Raw genomic sequence first — 19,332 nt, forward strand, 5'->3', positions numbered from 1 at the left:
CTGGATCCAAAGCAGAAGGTCTTCCATTGCAAAAGGGCTTAATGGAAGAATGCTGCTTATCTCATATTAGCCAGAAGCAGAGCAGGGGAATAGTGCCAGAGAGGAGGGGGTCAAAAACCTAAAGTCACACCTCCAGGACCCACCCAGACATACGCCTAAGTGTGCTTCACTAATCTCCTAGGTGACTCACAAGCAAATCAAATTGACAATCCAGCGTAACTGTTACAGATCCATACACCAACTCTGCAGAATAGGTATTACTATCATCCTCATCTTATGTGTGAAGAAACTGAAGCCCAGAAAGACAAAGATCATTACCAAGGTCATACATAATTGGGATTCAAGCCCAGGCAATGTGGCTCTAGAGACCCTACCATTGAGTGCTGTGCTATTTTGCTTTAATGTTGAATAATGAAAGCTCAAGAAAAGAGTTTAATAGTTCATTGTAGTTGCTAATTTCATTTCTTTTGACTCCTTTATGGTGTCCAACATCTGATGGTGTTTAAAGATGGGTCAGGTATTGAAAACACTGTCAGAGACTTAAGAGGTTGGCAGCATAGATAAATTGTAAACCCTCCAGCTACAAACATCAAGGATTGCTCAATAAATTGTAACTAAAATCCTTATAAATGCGTGGCTGAACTGCTAAGAAATTGCCTTGGGCCAAAAATGAAGAAAGAACTGAAAACCAGAACAATGAACTATAGAGTGGACACTGTGTCTGCCCTGAGGTTTTTACTACTTTAAATAATACAGACACTAGAATTTAATACCAGTGTGGAGACTGGGAGAATCAAGAATGAGAGCCACACCTTTTATGGTGCTACGCCTTCAGTATGAGTGAATATTCTTGCAAAAGACTCTCAAAAGTTGTGGGAAGGATTATGAACAACCACTCTAAAGAGCAATGCTTCATGAATTTGAATATGTGTTCTTATGACCAAGCAATTTCTTTGCTAAGTTTATATTCTGGAAAAACTCTAGGCCTTGGGAAAATCAGATATGGACAAGAATTTTATTGCACATTATTTGCATTAGTGAAAACTTGGCATAAGAGAGTGGATAAATGAATTGTGTTATAATCATACAATGGAATATGAGAGCAGTAAAAGTCAATGTACTATAGTACTATAGATATGTATCATCAGGAATAATTCATAAATGCTTTACTTTTACAGCATTAATATTCTGAAATGCAAAGGATTAATATTCTGAAATGCAGAGGATAAGAGAGAGAGAAGAAACAATGAAGGAAGGGAAGGAGAGGGAGAAAAGAAAGAAGGGAGAAGAGGAGGGGGAAGGGAGGAAAGGAAGAAGGAAAGCAGAAGAAAGGAGGGCAAGAAGAAAAGAAAGAAGGAAAAAATAACTATTATTGTCCCTTTCAAAAATGAAGACTACAGTAGCCTTGCAGATGTTGGCTTCCATTTGGCCCAGTACCTACCCTGCAGACAACTCTTTAAAATGGAGTCTAGAGCACAGTGAGAACAATGAGATAAAGGTTTTATTTAATGTCTCCCAGTGTAGAAGAAAATAACGTAAGGCAGACTTACCTAATATTTTCATTTCCCCCAAATTTAAATCAACTCCATATACATATTGCTCTTTCTCTCCACTCAGAGCCTTTGCTTCTTTCTGCCTATGCCATGTCTCATTTCTTGAAGCTGCACAGGTGCACATTGCTTTAAACAAATACAAAGTCATTTTCCTCATTTTGCATTTAAACTTTGATTTTACCCTTTTACTATGCTCACCAAATAAAGGTTACTTTTTAGGGTCTGTTTATAATTCTACATGCATATGGTTTATAACAATATTCTTTTCTGTCATAAACAATTTTAAAACCACCTTTCAAGAGGACTTTGGAACCAGCAAAATTTAACAATTATTGTGAATTCTTAAAACAACTTCCTTATTGAGATATAATTGATATACCAAACAGTTCACCTATTTACACTGTAGAAAGGATTGGTTTTAGTGTATTCAGAGTTGTGCAACCACCAGCACAGTAAATTTTAAACCATTTTCATCATCCCCAAAAGAAATTTCATGTTTATTAACAGTCACTCCCCATTTGTCTACCTGATTTCTTCCCCATTCCCCCCCATTCTACCTTCTAAATTCCTTCCCCCTAATTCTTTGTCACTCACTTCGCCATCAGGCCTTGGCAACCACTAATCTACTTTCTGATTATAGATTTGCCTCTTCTGGCTACTTTTTATCAATGGGATCTCATGATATGTGATGTTTCATGACTGGTTTCTTTTACTGGGCAAAATGTTTTCAAGCTTCAGCCATTTATCGTCAAATATTCAAAATATTCTCCCTTGTTGAGAACACCCTTATTCCATCATTCTTGCCACTTTTCTTTTTCTCATTTTCACCATTTTCCCCCCTGGTACCAGGGATTGAACACAGGACATTGCTCTTGTGAGGCAGGCACTGAGCCACTGAGCTAAATCCCCAGCCCTCTCTTGCCACTTTTTTGAAGCAGTGCTGGAAGTCCTCTTTCCTGAATGTCTTTAGTTGTGCTGTCCTGGTTGCCTCAATGTCTTGAATCAATTCAAAATGTTTACCTTTCATGGTTATTTTGACTTTAGAGAAGAGCCAGAAGTCTCACAGTGCCAGATCAGGTGGATAAGGACACACCATATTGTATTTATGAGCCTGCCTTTTCATTGGATGGCATTCAGCAGTAGCATTCATTATATTTTTGATCACACCCTATGAAGACACAAAGGAGGACTTACTTCCAAAACTGCTCTAAAAAGTGGCAAAAATCAATGTGTTTAAAGTGAAGGGAAGTGTTTTGAAGGGGGTTGATGGTAATGTGTCTTGTAATATAAAAATATTACTATAAATATAAACATTTACTATATATTTTGATTGCATTTCTTAAATGTAAATGAATGAGAACCAGATTATTTAATACGCCTCAGAGTTACCTGATGAATTACCAGCATTTTATTCATTCATTCTTTCTTTAATTCATTTATTCTTTCAGTCATTCATGCATCCAACTTTTAGCTTCCTAGTTCTCCCAGGCAGTTTGTAATTGCAGTTCCTCCTGATTCTATCACAAACCTTCTGCAGCAAATATACAAGTTACTGTGATTTACTGATGCTTGTGGCAACTCAGCTTATCCTTAGGCATCACAACATTCTCTGTCTCCCAGGACCAAAACTGTCTGAAGGCAGTTTGTGGGTATTACCCTCAGAGTATGGGCCAATAACTGCTTTGGAAAGAGAGAATTTGCTGATCCTACTTTGGCTACTATAATATTCATGATATTTTTTAAGAGAGCTAAGTCATCCTTTTACTTTTTTAAAGTTCTCTCTAGCAATGATAGTTTCACTAATTCTGCCAAAAAGTACCTTTAACCTTTTGTGCTAGAGCTGCTGTGATGTACTTCATTATGACTGAGAATTAGCTGGCATTTACAGAGACGTGGGTTTGAGAAATAGGTCTCATATTGCGTATGCCTTGATAGTTAGACTGGAGCATAAGCACACCCTGTCCTAGGCAGAATGCCTGGCTCCCCAGGGTGCACACCAATGAAAACAGTTCTGCCTTTTGGCATTATCTTTTGTTTGGTTAGTATTTCTTATTTTCTACTTCCTTTCAATAAACTCAATATTATGTTACCAAACCCCGTAACATTTTTCTTTGTTTAAGGTATTTTTCCCTTCCTAGCAAAGACTCTCTTATTAGGATGAAAAATTAAGGCAACATTTTTCTTTAAGGTATTTTTCCCTTTGTAGCAAAGATTCTCTTATTAGAATGAAAAATTTAGACACAGTCATTTTAGAAATTATAAGCAAAAGCCTGTTAGGATTAACAAAGTTCATTGACAATTAATAACAACAGTATTTATGTTGTCTGTGATATCTGTAGGTTTCCTTTAAATAATTCAAGACTTAATGCAAGTAAACATGTTATAAAAAGCTACTGAAGCTTTAGTGCATGGCTGTAATCCCAGCACTCTGGGACACTGAGACAGGAGGATCACAAACTGGAGCCCCACTTGAGCACTTGGAGTGATCCTGTTTCAAAATAAAGTGTAAAATAGGGCTGGGAATGTAGCCTGGTGTACAAGCCCTGAGTTCAATCCCCAGTACCAAAAAAAGAGGATGTAACCTAGTGTAAAGGCTCTGGGTTCAATCCCTAGTATCACCACCATTGCAAAAAAAAATGTTATTCGCATAAAGGGATTTTAGATAGATACTCTTATAAACATCCCACATATTAAAAATTAAATATTAAAAACTAATATTTAAATTTGGACATTAAAGAGAATGAAATACCACTGGATAAGGTCAATGGCAGATGTCACAAGCTGGCAGCATCATTTGAGTTCTGAATTTAGTAGTTCTAGTAAATTGGTGTTATCAGCATAGTTAGAATCAGTCAGTCCTAATGTGATTGATTTGGCATTATGCAAACTCCCAAGAGACAATTAATTTAACATGGGGCTAGAAAATTATCCTAATCTCTGGCACCCAGGCTACTTCCTTTCTCATATTAGCACTCTAGGAAGACAAATTAGTCACCAAAATAACTCTTGGCCTGAGTAAATTCTACGGAGGCCGAAGTAGTGCTCCTGGGACGTTGTTCGTCAGGGCTTTGGGTATTTAATACACTGACAGGGTTCAAATACAGACTCTGGCACTTACCTGTGACTTTGGTTTTCTCTTCTGGAAAAAGAGGAAAACAGTAGCCCTCCATGACATTTCCCTGAAGATTAGATGAGTTATTACAGTGTTTAAAGTGCTTGTAACTGTATTTCGCACATGCCAAATGCTGTAGTTGTGCTTGTTTGCATTATTTGAGAAGCATTTTAGCAGAAATGAAGAAAATTACCCTCCTCCACCCAGCTTTAGTGACCAGATTTCTCATATTCCTGGATTCTTTGGAAAGGTATTGGTTCCTGTTTGGTACAAAACAATGCAGTAAATGAGATATAGAAAGGGGAGAAGAACACTTCAGAGCTAGTAGTCTAAATTCAAGGAACTTGTATAGAACTTCTCTCTGACTTCATTATTAAATTAATTTCAAGGGACTACATTGCTAATACTTCTTAACTGGGTCAACTGGGCTTTGCCATTGTTCTCTCATCTTTCGAAAATCATTTAAAGAGCTGTGCAAGGTGTCTTACAAATGAAGTTAGACAAGGGCTTTAGTACATTCTATAAATTGATTCTGTATAGTTGTAAATTATGCTGACAGGCTTTCTTGTAGCACAATGAGGTCAAACAATCTCATGGAAAATGGCCTTTTCATGTAATATCCAAGCCAAAAAAGGGGAATCATAAAGATACCAGATCATGTGTACAGAAAAAACATTGTAAATCCAAGACCATGGATACTTTTCAATCTTAAAGGGATGAAATGATACACAATATGAAAACATACAGAAATAGGAATTTAAAGATATGATTATAAAGTATCTGCTACATGAAAATATACTGTATCACATGCTGTAAACTATAAGAAAAATTTTAAACTACAACTTGTGATTTTAGAGTTTATAGTTTAAAAGAAGGACAAAAATATGTACGTAATTAACTAAATAAAAAAGCATTTAATGCCATAAAAGTTTAGCCTGAAAGGACATAGCTGGATTTGAATTGATCTACCAAAAAAGTTAGCTCATTCGATGGGGTGATTAACATTCATCAGCTTATGAGATGTAACCCCTTCCACAAAGGGATGTTAATATCTATATACTAAATTCTTAAATAATTATCAGGCCACAGGGTAGAGAACAGAAATAAGATCAACTTTAGAGTTAGAAAAACTTGAATTAAAACTTCGCCCAAACAATTATAAAAGAGATGACTCCAATAAGTAAACTTCATCCCAGAACTCATTGCCATCTTTAATTTCCTCTTCCAACCTCATTCTTCATACAGTTAATCAATAGATTAATCCTCACACATGTCTTGAATACATCCGCATCCTACTCCTAACACTGACCTTTATCATTTATTATTGATTCTGTGACCCCAAGAGTCACTTCTCATCACTCACATAATGTAAGTCACTTCTTAACCAGGCATTTAAGACATTCAATGAATCAAACGTTGCTTACATTTTTAACTTCATACAATGATCCTCCTTCATATATTTCCTATGTCTTTCCAAGCACCCACCTGTTGCATATCTCTGTGCCTTCACAAATTGCTATTTTTAATGTCAGAAGCTGAGACTTTATCCACATCTTTCCCACCCAGAAAAGTTTAAGATTTTACTCTTCTTCCAACATTCAAACACCATCACCTTTATGAAGGACTCCTTGAGGATACCAGGCATAAGAAGTTATTACATCATCAGCACCTGCACAGCATATTTTATATACCTGTGTTAGCACAACACTGCCATTATTTGTGGATAAGCCAACAAATAGTCTCAACAAGATCAAACACCAGATGACAAAGATAGGGTCTTTCACTTTTGAATTCTCAGCCCTAAGATGATGTCTGCCATGCAGAGGTTGTGTAACAATGCTTGTCATAGCAATGATGTCAGATTTGAGAATGAGTGGAAATAACCAAGAAAATGTTTTGTGGAAGTGGCATTTGATGTAGGCCTTGAAAGACTTAAAAAATATTTTAGGAATTTTAAATACGCAAACTTGAGAAGTTCAGTGTTTTAAATACAGAAATGATTATGTATACTGTGGTGATTTTTAAATACATATATATCTTACAAGCTGAAGCTTTGTCTTTTTAAGACCCTTAGAGAAGTGCTTTCGTATGGTGAAAATTTTATCTTTATATTATTTGATTTAAAGAAGGATTCATCTTGTGCCTCCTGGAGGAGGAATACTTGTTTTCAGAATACTGCCATCTTGATTTTCTAGTACAATGTAGTATCAAAAACACTTGGCCTTTCAGGTGGATCATAGATGATTTTCCATATGGCTCTACATATATCTTACAGCAATTAGAAATGTGGATATTCACTCTTGCATGTTAAATTTCTCCTGAACTTATTAAAACTATAGAAACAAGTATACCTTTAAACCACAATGGAAAACGTGTGACAACTTTGGACATCTCAGTGCTGTTCCATTTCACTCTCCTTGAGCAAATCATCTGAGCCTGATTGTAAAGTAACAGCTTGGATATTTTTGCATTCCAAATCATGTCTAGGTTACCAGTGATGGTTCCTCCTCTGGCAGATTTCTTATATGTGAATCATTAAATGGCATTCAAATACTTTCTCGAACATTCCATTTTTAACTGTTGCATATTGTCATGTATCAGTTAAAATAGAGGAAATAGCTTGGACACCAATAAAAGAATCATGAGTAAGAGACTCAGAATGCAGTCTAGAAAGAAAATCTATACTTTTGCATTCTGCTTTAAGGAAAACAATTCCCATTATTCTAGGCATTCGTATTTATTAGCACAAAGTTTTTGGTTTTGACTACACAGTGTGGTTAAGAGTCCAGGTGAATGTAGTTTTACTTCACAGGAAAGAGCCCCGTGAAGAAATCTCTCAGGTGTCGGTAGATCTTCACTTGGGAAATCCTTGCATAGTAGGAAAGATACTGGCTAAATTTAAGGAGCTCAGGAGGTAGCTAGAGGAAACATTAAGTGAAAGAGTAGCATACGAGATGTAACTAAAGGTGTGTTCACATAATTCAAGGCGCGGATTACAAAGGCAAACTTGGAAGTGGAGGGACAGTTTCCTTTTATCTCTTCTCCCTGTCAAGTTACAAAGGCTTGCTACAGCCTTTGGGACTTTTCAACCAGTTCTCGCTCAACCTCCAATCCCCCTTGGAGTTGTTCCAAGGCAACCTGGACTTTTGTTGACTGGTTTTTTTTTTGTTAAAGGAAAGCAATTTCGTTTTCGCGGTAACGCGTGTATTTACGAGACTCTGCCCTTCTCGGACCCTGAGCTAGTGTTCCCAGAGCATAAGGTGCAAAGGAAAGGCGCTGATGGGGCAGTGGGGACGATCTCCTTGCGAACTGCAGCAGTACCTGCCAGGGAGTAACCAACAAGCAGCAGATTTATGTGCACTTTGAAAGAAGCACCGCCACCATTGGCTTTCCGAGTGCTCTATACCTAGGGAGCGGCTGGTAAGGTGAACACAGCCTCTGGAGAAGCCCGGGCTGTTCGTTCCTGGAACCCGGGAGAGGAGGCAGCTCCAGTGGCGCGCACTGGGGCGCGCTCGCGCTCGCCCTGCGCCCCCAGCGCAGCTCTAGGGGGAGCTGCACCGCGGCCACTCGCCGCCGCCCCCAGATTCCTGCTGCTGCCGCCCAGAGGAGAAACGCGACTCTGCTTCAAATTTCCTCCGGGCGCCGGCGCTGCAGAGAGCCGGGCGGGTGGGCGCGAGGACGAGAAGGCGATGAATGAGTTCTCCATTTGCCTCGGAGTTGACTGAGTTGGCGGCGCCGCGCCCAGGTTTCTTGCTCTCTGCGCCCCAGGAGCTGGAGGCTCCCGGGGTCGCTGCCCACTCCAGCGGCGGGGACCCAGCCAGCCGCGCCAGGGGAGCCAAGGCTCCGGGGCGCCTGTCCGGCCTCCGTTGGGGGCCAGGGCGGGTGGACCCCGCGGAGGGGCACTGTGGCACGGGCTTCCCGCACTTCGTCCGCGGTCCGGTTGGTCTCTCCATGGCGTCTCGTCAGCAGACCCGGATCCAGGCTTACCTGGAGAAGAACAAGATCGGTCCTCTGTTTGAGGTAAGGCGCCGTGGAGAAGGACAGCCCCGCTGGCTTTGGGGGAAGAGGTGCAGAAACCAAACCAGAACACCCTCGAGGGAAGGAGGGATACAGAGCAAAGGAGCGGGAGAGGGCGCCCCGGGGCCCCGGTTCAGTGGCATTCGCTCTGCCTGGCCCAGGTGTCCTGGAAGGAGGCCGGGCGGGCACCTGGCCCGTTGCTGGGACGCGGACAGGTGAGCTCCGAAGAGCCCAGCCTCAGGCTGGCAGGGCAGTTTTGAGCCATCTCACTGTCCTGCACCTTGTGGCCACAGTGCAGGATACACACACTCAGATGATCTTACACACACACACACACACACACACACACACACACACACACACGCACTTTCTTCCGGGAATTCACAATACCTTGCATGGTTTTTTAAAAAATGTGGGCGGTAGTAGAACCGAAAAAGTGGAGGAGATGCTCAGCAGTGGAAAGGAAGATGGTTAACTCAGACAAAAAGCTGATGGCCAGGAATAGGTGTGAGTAGGTGCGGGCGCATTGAAAGAAATTAAACCACCACGGGGAGACTGCCAATTGATCTCTGGATGGAAGGCAAGGCTTTGGCGTGGCAGACCTCACTGTGATGGTCCGATGAGGCGGGAGAGCAGCTCTGGAAAAGGCGCATGAGTATTTACAGGAAGGAGAAGGATGGCTCTGAGCTATTTTCTTTCGCCATCAAATACTGAAGGCAAAAGCACAGGACCAGGAAAAAAGAGCGGGAGGACCAGAAACGTGAGAACTGGAGATGCGAACCTGACACCAGCAAAGCGTCGGCCAGTTGCCAGGGCGTGGCGCGGCGCGCGGGATAGGGCGGGGTGCGTCGGGCAGGTAGTGCGGTCCGACCCGAAGGCGCCCCTGTCCCACCCCCTCCAACGTCCCAGCTGCACAGAGCGGGGCAGGAAGAGTACGTGGGAGGGGAAGCGCGCCCCTGCGCTGCACTGAAGCCGCTGCGGCTGTTCTCGGAGGACACTCAGTGCGGAGCAGAGAAAGCGAGAGCCCTGGAGATGGCAGGGAAGGGAGAGGCTTCTTTGGGACTGAAGAGATGCGACAGAGATCGGGGGGAGGGGGGCACAAAAAGGGAGAGGAGAACAAAGGTGTGGTCGAACAGATCTTTTCTCTGGGGAGGCTGGGTTTCCAGTAGCCAAGGCTAGTCGTATTTCCGAAGTTTATCTGCCCAACTTTTAAGTTAACATTATAGTTTCTGGTAAGGCACGGCTATTATTTTAAAAGAAGCTCTTTGAAAGGGTTCACTAAGTCCTACAGTTGTCTTGACTTTGGTTTCTGCCTTTTGTTTCCTTTAGCAAAGGAAGTCTTGTCCCTGTTCAAGGTGGTAGCAAAATAGAATTGCTGGAGTTACCAAAATGCCCTCCTTGTAATGATTATAGACTCCACACCATTTTAGGGGAAAAAAGACACACACACACATACACACACACACACACACACACGGGGGGGGTAAAGAGAATATTTATAGCCCTTTACAATATATTAATTGGATCACAAGAATCATAAAATGAATAGATTTGGAATTTGTACCTGCTGGTGGCTCTACTAGAAAATAAAACATAATTAGCCAGGGAAATATGCATGAATTGTTTTCAGTAGATACTGTTCTCATTTAACTTATTTTTAAAATCCCAAGATTCTTTCCAAGTGATAATAATAGAGTTTGGAATATATGTAAACTTTCTATATAGTTAGGAAATAATCCCCCCTTGATATTTTTCAAGTGCCAGCCATAATGCTCCGAACTAAGTCTGCACTGGAGAAGTTTAAATGATGGCAAACTTTTCTCATTAAAAACTTTAGATTTCCTCACCAAAAAGCACAATTAAATTATTTGCTTTGTAGTTATTGAATACATATTACACAGTTTCCACTAGCTTGGATTACACTGACACATAATTACTTTTCAAGGGTTGATGTTTACTTTATATAATCGAACAGCGAAAAATGTATAAGTTCTCTTCTAAAATGAGGATGGGACAGCAGGATCTTTAGTCAACAATTTTGATCATGATAGAACTTGGTTTTGGGAATAGAATTATGTGTACTTCATGAAATTGGGAAATCTCGCCAGCCTATCTTGTAACTTCTCTCTCCTTATGCAAGAAAACAAGTAAAGAAATATCACCCATGAAGTGAACATTCTTGATATCACATTCTTTTTTTTTTGTATATCCTTGTATTGGTACATTTTAGGTGTACAATATAATGACATTCATCATTGAAAATTTGCACCTTTACATGCTCTCTTGGTTTTTATTTTTCCCCCTTCCCTTGCCCTCCCTTCAACCCCTCCACCCCTCCCTATTTACAAAGACTTTGTTTCCATTTTTTTCCTTTTCTCATATTAATCCCATTCCCTTCTTTCCTTTCCCCTATCCCTCCCACTTCCCCTTTACCCCTTTTCTTCCTATTTCACATTATCTATTATACCTTTTAGTCCTTATTTACACTCTCAGTTTCTCACACTAGAGAAACTATTCCATATTTACACATGTGTGTCCTATTTATTTCGCTTAAGAGTATGGCCTCAATGTGCTTCCATTTAGCTATAAATATCTCTAATTTCTCATTTGTGATGGCTGAGTAGCACTCCCTTTTGACCTCACATTCTTGTCAAAGCTCTGAGGACTTACACAGCGGTTCTCATCATTGATTTAGAAAGTCAGAGGAGGTTCCTAAAAACCTGCATTTATGAAGCAGCTTAAATAATTGCTAAAGTTGTAAGTTCTGGGCTAAATTTTAAGAAACAATGAAAAAACTAAAAATCTCCATTAATCAGAAATTGAAATAGGCAGCTTCAGTTTTCTTACGTGTGCTTTGTTGTGATTTGTTGTGTTGAGACCCTGGAGTAGGTGACAGTTACTTTAGTTTTTGGCAATATTCAGGATCTGATAATATATATGTCCCCTTTGTGGATATTGTCAGTTAGGAATGTTTTTAAGAAATTTTTTTAGAGTGAGACACTTTAAAGAGAATACAAGAAGCTTAATTAAACAAGAGTAAAGATAACTTACGTATTGGTATTGACATTCCTGTTTCTTTTAAATTTGTAAAGTTTATTTACTCAATTTCTCAGTTACTTGGTTTATCTCTAATATTTTATTTGAGATGCTTATAAAACACATATTGAATGCAATGTATATTCCAAAATTACTTAAACTGAAATTAGTTTTGTTTCCAAGTGATTTAAGAGCATAAAATTATACTACCTTTAAATGTGATTGAAGATATTTTGAAATACTATGTAATTATGCCTAAAAATCACCAAGAGTCCTGGCTAATGATATTTTAATTAAATAATTGGTAGTTATAAAGTGAAAATGCCTTATGGTATGTTCTGCAAACTCTTGGAAATTTTTGTAACATATAATAATTTCAATGTTTTGATTGGTTTATTCACAGAAGGTGAACCATGAAGAACCCACCCTGGTTATCAGTATATAGGAAATTCTTGATACTGGTGAAGTAATTCAGATCTATAATCCAACTTAAATATTCCACACATAACTCCTTAACTGGCAAGATGTGAAATGGTTAGGCTCCTACCAAAATACGATAAATTTCCTATTTTTTAATAATAGTTTTACATTGTGCCTTAGGCAAGATGCTTGGTACAAGCACTGGACTTGTTTCAAACCCTGAGGACAGCCAGTTAATAGGCAGAGACATTGGCAATCAGAAATTCTGAGACTGAATCATTGTCTGGCTAATAGCTTCTTAGTAGACTACCAATGGTCTGCTTTGTCTATACTGTAAGGAGTTTCATTCAGTTCTTGTAAAATGATGTGAAATAAATTCCTTTTTTTCCACATATTTTCCACATATTAAAGTATGTAATTTTTACTTTCTCCCATTCCTATTAAATAAATAAAATGAATATTTGAAGATTATTGCCTGGAAGGGTACTCAGAGAAAGCATGTATCTTGGTTCAGGCCTGATCACGCTCATTAAGAACATGCAATCCTAAACCATTAAAAAGCACAATAATGAGGATCTTTTAAATTTTCCATGGAACTTTTGAATCTCTGTGTACCAAAGTCACTGCATTCTCTGTGCATGGTACAGCATACTGCAAGTGGAATAGATGGACTTTGTCATCACCTTTGTTTAGTTCAAAGCACTTCTCCTCACATAGGGTGAATTTGCATTAACTGATTTGGTGTACCTGTTACAAGGTGAACTCAGAGCCAAATCCTGGGCATCCCTAAACCTTATACTCTAATCCTTTCACTGTTACACTGTTTGCTGCTCCCCAATTCACCTGGTACCTGCCTCATCTGCAAGCCCAAACTCCAGTCAGCTTCCACCCTTCTCAACCTGTCACTTTCCTTTATTTACATCCTGGAAGGACGGTGTGAAAAATGCCTCCACCCTCACCAGAGTGCTGTAGCATACACTGATAGCCTTTCATTGTCCTGTCTCATAAGGATCACAGTCCTTGGCTGGCTGTTGTCCAATGCCTAAAACCAAATGCCCCATACATTTTGGCAGGAATCATGGCTGTGTAGGGCAGTGGTGCTGAGAAAAAGAAAGATACTAGCTCCTTCTCTATAGTCAGAGGTAGGACTTCATTCCTCACTGCACCCATGGGGGGAAAAAGGTATTTTAATGTTTAAAAATCATTTGTCTTTAAAAATGTCATTTAAATAACAAATAAAGAAAATGATTTTATAGGCAAAGTAGAAACATATAAGCTTGGCACTTATAATGTGTTTGACTTAATGGCTTGTAAATATGTTTTGGAGTAATCTCTTTTGAAGAATTTTCTTGATGTTTGAACTTTTCCTGTATTTAGATTTGTATGCATCTTAATTCCAGAGCAGTAGACAAAGGAGTTCTTTTTAAAAATTTTTCTTAGAGAAAAATGTGAAGCATGATTGTTAATTTACTTCACAATAATCTACAGATTAATTTTATAAACTCTTTAACAGGTTTTGGATTATTAGCCCATTTATTTTTCATTTTTGACTTGATATGCAGTATTTTCAAGTAGTTTTTTGGGGTTTTTTTGCTACCAGGGATCAAACTTGGGACCTTGCGCTTGTGAGGCAGGCAGCGGAACCACTGAGCTAAATCCCTGGCCCCATTTTCAAGTAGTTTTTAAAGAAATAAAATGATTCAAAGTTGAACATGACAAATAACTCATTTTTTTAACTTTTAAAACAGTAAAGGATAAGTATATGAAAATGCTATCAATATATTTTTTTAAAATAATGTTTTAGTGTTTGTAGGATCCTTCTAAAAGAATGTGATCTGTGGAAATAGAAGGCTATGAAAATAATCTATACCTTCTTTTCTTTGTTTCTCTAAATATATTTAAAAGCCATCAGACAGACCCATGCAAAGAGAACAGCCAAGTGGGACTGCTGGCCTGGAGAATATCAGGGCGGGATTAAAGGAGGGCCGAGTAAAGTGGTGGACTGGCAGATTCAGAGATTTGGTGCAAGTGAGATGGGGCAGAGCATTGAGAAAAAGAGGTAGGTGGATTGAAAATCATGCAGGCCACCTTTCTCACTGATGGATACCAGGTCACAAAAATTAAAATTAAAAGCCAGAAAAGCTCAAATGAACTTTGTTGTGTTAAACTGAAATTGGACACATTGATACAAGCTCATGGTTTCCAACAGTAGGTGTTAGGGATTGGGTAGGGGAATGAGGAAAGTCAATGGGACTATAAATTGGCAACCCCAGGGAGTCTTGTGATGGCTATGTTCCTTATCTTAACTCTAACAATATCAGTGTCCTGGTCGTGATGTGAGGCTATAGTTTATAAGATATTACCATTGAGAGAACATGGATACATGAGATTACTTTCTGTTATTTCTTACAACTGCATAAGAGTCTACAATTACTTCAAAATATTCTAATGAAAAAGTATTCCTAGTCTCATATATAATTTCTTAAATTTGAAAAAATTTAGGCAGGTCACATAATAGAAACTATAAAGCAAATTCGAAATGAGTTAACTGGAATGTAAAATGATTTCAGTATCCAGTTAGATCAGGTAAAAGTAGAGTGGATAAAGAGATGGGAAATCTGAGAGGAAAGTATTCATTAAGCAAACTGGTAATTATGATATTCTTGTAGACAATTTTTATTGCAGTATACTTTTATTTGGAATAAAATAAATGTAAAGGCCTTTGAACTTGACAGTGGTGAGATGTGTCATAGTCATCTGACTGGCCACTACAGGTAAACGGGTTGAAGTGACTGTCCCAAAGGATGCTCCCGCTTTCTGTGTCATCTTCTGTGCCTCTGTCTGTGGAACACAATCCAGAGAGAAAGAGGGTTTTAGTAGCATCTGGGTGTGTGATAACCAGGTATCTCCTGACAAAGGTGTTTGTTCATGTATTTTATCATGTCCTATCTCAAAGTAGGTCTTAGGTTCTCAAGGATGGGAAACAGTGTTTCATGCTTCACTGAGCATCTATAGTAGTGCCTGGTGGAGCACAGGCTGTAAGGCGGGGGCTCAGTAGGTGTCTGCTGAAGTAAGCAAAGGATTGACCTGTGTATTTTTTTTCTTCTTGGAAGAAAGAAATAAGGTAACTGGTTAGCAAATAGTACTCTAATATTTATTATTTTAAAACTGTAATTTACCTTTATGTACAGTGAATAACGTTGTTAGCTACATACTTAGTTTACAGTAACCTTTTTCCCTTTTTCATGTTTGCTTTCAAGAGTGGGGATGATAAATTAATTCACATCAAAGTGCAGGATGTAATATATAACCTCCCCAAGTGAATTTGCATTTAATTGGAAGAGAATAGCATGACATATCTATGTATTTGTAGGGAAGAGAGGCAGGTGATATTTGGAGGTAACTCAGTTTGAGCAATCATGTACTGTTTGTTTGACAATGAAAAAGTTACTCCATCTCTGTAAACACTAATATCTTCATCTGCAAAATAATACCTAAGAGGGTATTGTGAGGAACACATTAAATAAAAAACATATAAAGAATGCACTTTGGTGCCTCATAATTGATGGGCACCCAATTTTATCTACCTTCATGTTATTCCTTCTCTTTTCCATTAATATTTATGGCTCAGTGTCAGGCCAGGTGGAGAGCTGCTTTTGAAGGTTGGCCTTCAGGTATCCTGAGATTGAAACTCAAAGTATGTATCTGCCCTTTTAGCCTATAGCTCTGGTATTAATACAGCTGAAAAAGTATCATAATGATGGTGTCAAGGAGAACAGCACTTGACAGAGCTGTGTGTGTGTGTGTGTGTGTGTGTGTGTGTGTTGTCCTTGAGGGTGGTGGAAGGGGAGGCTTTGCTTGCTGTAGTATCACCAAAGGGACAATATCTTTTAGCAAAATTTGGAAACATACTACATTATTAGAAAACAGGTTCTTTTATTATCTCAGAGGGACAACCTGAATCAGCACTAATCATCTGAATCACCATTAACTGAAATAGCACACACAATCCCAACTGTCCTGTCACTCTGTATAGTATGGGTGCCTTTGTTCTTCTTCACATCCTTTATCATCATCTGTTATCATCTCATTGGATTTATTCCTTTGATTTCAGTTTATATTCTGTTTATTCATACTCAAATACAAACTTCTTAAAAGAGGATATTTTGCCAGCCTTTTAAACTGCTTATGTCTTCATGCCTAGCGAATATATGGTACACATAGTAGATGTTCTATTACACAATTGTCAAATACATTTATGAATGAAACAAATCAGAACCAACCTATTGAATCTGATCTATGTCATTTATGTAAGAATAATCATTTACTACTAGGAGTCAGAGAATATTCTTAGCAGTTCACATAAACTTTCACTTTCCTGAAAATTCATTTAGACTTGGATATCTTTTCAACACCTACTAGAATCCTCATTGCTTGATATTTGGAATTTCATGTCCATCATCTAGTATATATTTATTGGGTGCTATATTATGTACTGAGGGATGCAAACCCAAATAAGACATTTCCTTCTTCTCAACAATACACTCATGTGCAATTAGAATCCTGGCCTACTTGGGATGCTGTCCAATTATTACATCCTGACAATTTTACAAAAGCCTCCCTTGCTTTTTCATTCATATTTAGGGTCCATTTTCATACTCATCAATGTCATTCTATCATTGTCATACTAGAAATAAGAAATTCATATTTGAAATTCTGATTCAGAGATTAGTTTTTAAGAATCAGATATGTAAACTGGATAAGGTAAATGATAGATAAATAAGTTTCTGTTTTAATAATATATCAAATAAAGAAGTTTTGTTATCGTTGTTTTTTTCCTCCAAGTTCTTAGCTTTGACAAAACATCTAAGAATGGGCTATTAAAAATATCTGAATGAGCTCATTGGTGTAGGCAGTGTTCTACATGAAATGTATTGATAATTTTAGGTTGAAAGTTGTTCTTTACCATAAAAAAGAGGTTTCTTTTTGGAGTATAGACTGGAGCATATAGGAGTGTATAACTCCTATTCTTCCACTGTTTGAACATATTGATCTAAATTCATAGTGACAAGCCATATTGCATTGAGAATACATCTGATTTCTATTGGTCTGAAGTGAACTTATGAAAATTATTTATAATTTTACAGTGTAATATAGTTATATGAATCTGTATTGTTTAAAATACACATCTAACAGTATTCCATCCCCACTGCATTTTACGTAAGCTGCTGGAAAACTCACAGCCCAGATAGCTAGAGTATAGGCTGTATCATGAGCATTCTTTCCCGATATTACCTTCACCTTATTTTACTTATCTTTTTCACTCCACTTTTTATATATGTGGTTTGATCATAATTTATACTTTTTTTGAAAATGCCTTAAATTCTTTCTGAAATAAGAATGAATAGCAAGCTTTTAAATAAATCATAAAGCAATACAGTCTTAGTCTGACATTTTCTGGTAAATTATAGAATATAATGTTTCCTGTTGGTACATTCTATAGCTGGCTTTCTTTCTAAAATACTTATTTGGTGCATTCTGGATCATTTTGTGAGAATTTATTTGCAGATAGTATTTCAGGTTAATAGTCTTATGAGCTGCAGAGATGAAGCTGCTAAAAGGCAAGATTTGAGACTGGGGGCCTTTGCATGCTATTTCCTCCACTTGAAAAATTCCCCAAATGGTTCGGCTGGCTCCATCTCATATCTCTGGTTGAATATCTCTTCAGAGTGGCCCTCACACACCACTCAGTCTCCGTTGCTCCCCAGTCAGCCCTCATTGTGCCACACTGTTTGATTTTTGCCAGTGTATTCATCTATCACTGATTTCTTATTCATTTGTTCAGTGTTTGACTTCTCTTAAATAAAATCACCATGGAAACAAGGACTGTGGCACCCTTGTTTTCTGACATATCTTCACGATGCATAATAGTCCAATTCCTGCAATTAGCTAGTCATACTTCAAACATTATTTATTTACATTTTAAAAATTACAGATACCATGTAGGTACTCATTCTTTTTTGTCTTATCAGAGATATAAAAAGGATTCAATAAACATTTCCCAGATGTGTTATATGGAACCACTAAAAAATGTAGAAAGAAATGAATTCAAGATTGTATGTGCCATATTGTCACTTCCATGTGAGATATACAAAAAGAATGGAGAACAAAAATAGTTTATAGTTTCTGTGTGATGTTCCAGGTTAATAGGTTATTTTAAAAGATGATGCAGTAGGTTAATAGGCTCTCTATGCTCTAACACAATCCATCCAGTTTTCCAAGTTCTCTGTGTTACTGCACTATTTCTGTTAGTATTTATGCCACTATTTTCGAGGATTGATTCTTCTAGAGGGCTCTATTGACTTCCACATGCATACCCTATTTGCATTTTAATATCAAATTTCTTGTCAATTAAAATTTTAATTGGGATTTTTGGCAAACACTAAGAAGAAAACACTAAATGAATACCTAAATCAGAAGTGATCATGATGAGAGGCTGGCACAAGGTAGAATGGAAATAAGCATCAGGTGAATAGAGATGGTGCCAGGTGGAATGGTGGAAGAAATGAATTTTTAAAACCTGTCCTCCTGTCTCCTTATACTCCCTCTCATTTTTTGGACCTTCTTTTAAAGAGCCTATAACACATTGAGAATTGTAATGGTGCATGCTACCTGCCCTCACAAAGCTTTGCATTCTGTCCTCCTGTGCCCTAGCTCTTGGTAGAAATACTCAGCAATGAGCTACCATAATCCTGAAGGGATGTGAAAACAGAGGCTGCCTCAGGAAGATGATTGAAAGCCTTTTAGTAACATATTTCCTTAACAGGAGTCTCATTTCAACATGTCTAGGGCCAAGCTGGAATTTACTCTAATATCAACATGTCAACAATTGTCTGCACAGGGTGCCAATTTCACAAATTTTTAAAAGTGTTTTTGAAGCTGGGGATAGAACCCAGGGCCTCATGTATGCTAGGAAAGCACTCTACTTCTGAGCTCCTCCCCAGCCCTCATAAATATATATATATATATATATATATATATATATTTTTGGTACCTGGGATCGAACTTGGATCCTTGCGCTTTCGAGGCAGGTGGCAGAACCACTGAGCTAAATCCCCGGCCCCCTCATAAATATTTTTGAGGGAATAGTGTTTAAAGGAATTTTCAGGTGGATCATCTTGTATGTGCCTTAGA

General features: G+C 38.4%; 1 protein-coding gene across 8 annotated transcripts in view; it reads left to right on the forward strand.

The window, feature by feature from the left end:
• Positions 1-8,207: 8,207 nt before the first annotated feature.
• Positions 8,208-19,332, forward strand: part of CUNH8orf34 (chromosome unknown C8orf34 homolog) — a 423,558-nt gene continuing 412,433 nt past the window's right edge. For 2 of the 8 annotated variants that reach the window (XR_002393934.2, XM_021256040.2), the window contains exon 1: positions 8,228-8,685. Coding sequence is in view for 6 of the 8 variants with exons in the window: in XM_021256040.2 (XP_021111699.1) it covers positions 8,359-8,685 (327 nt within the window). In the remaining 2 variants the exon portion in view is untranslated. Of the gene's footprint in view, positions 8,686-19,332 lie in introns of all 8 variants that reach the window. The other 6 variants (XM_087190433.1, XM_087190432.1, XM_004842081.3 and 3 more) reach the window with 6 other exon arrangements.

The sequence above is a fragment of the Heterocephalus glaber genome, unplaced genomic scaffold (genome assembly GCF_053883595.1).
Source record: "Heterocephalus glaber isolate CG9 unplaced genomic scaffold, H.glaber_assembly_v1.0 deba00001553, whole genome shotgun sequence".
NCBI classification, from domain to species: domain Eukaryota; kingdom Metazoa; phylum Chordata; class Mammalia; order Rodentia; family Bathyergidae; genus Heterocephalus; species Heterocephalus glaber.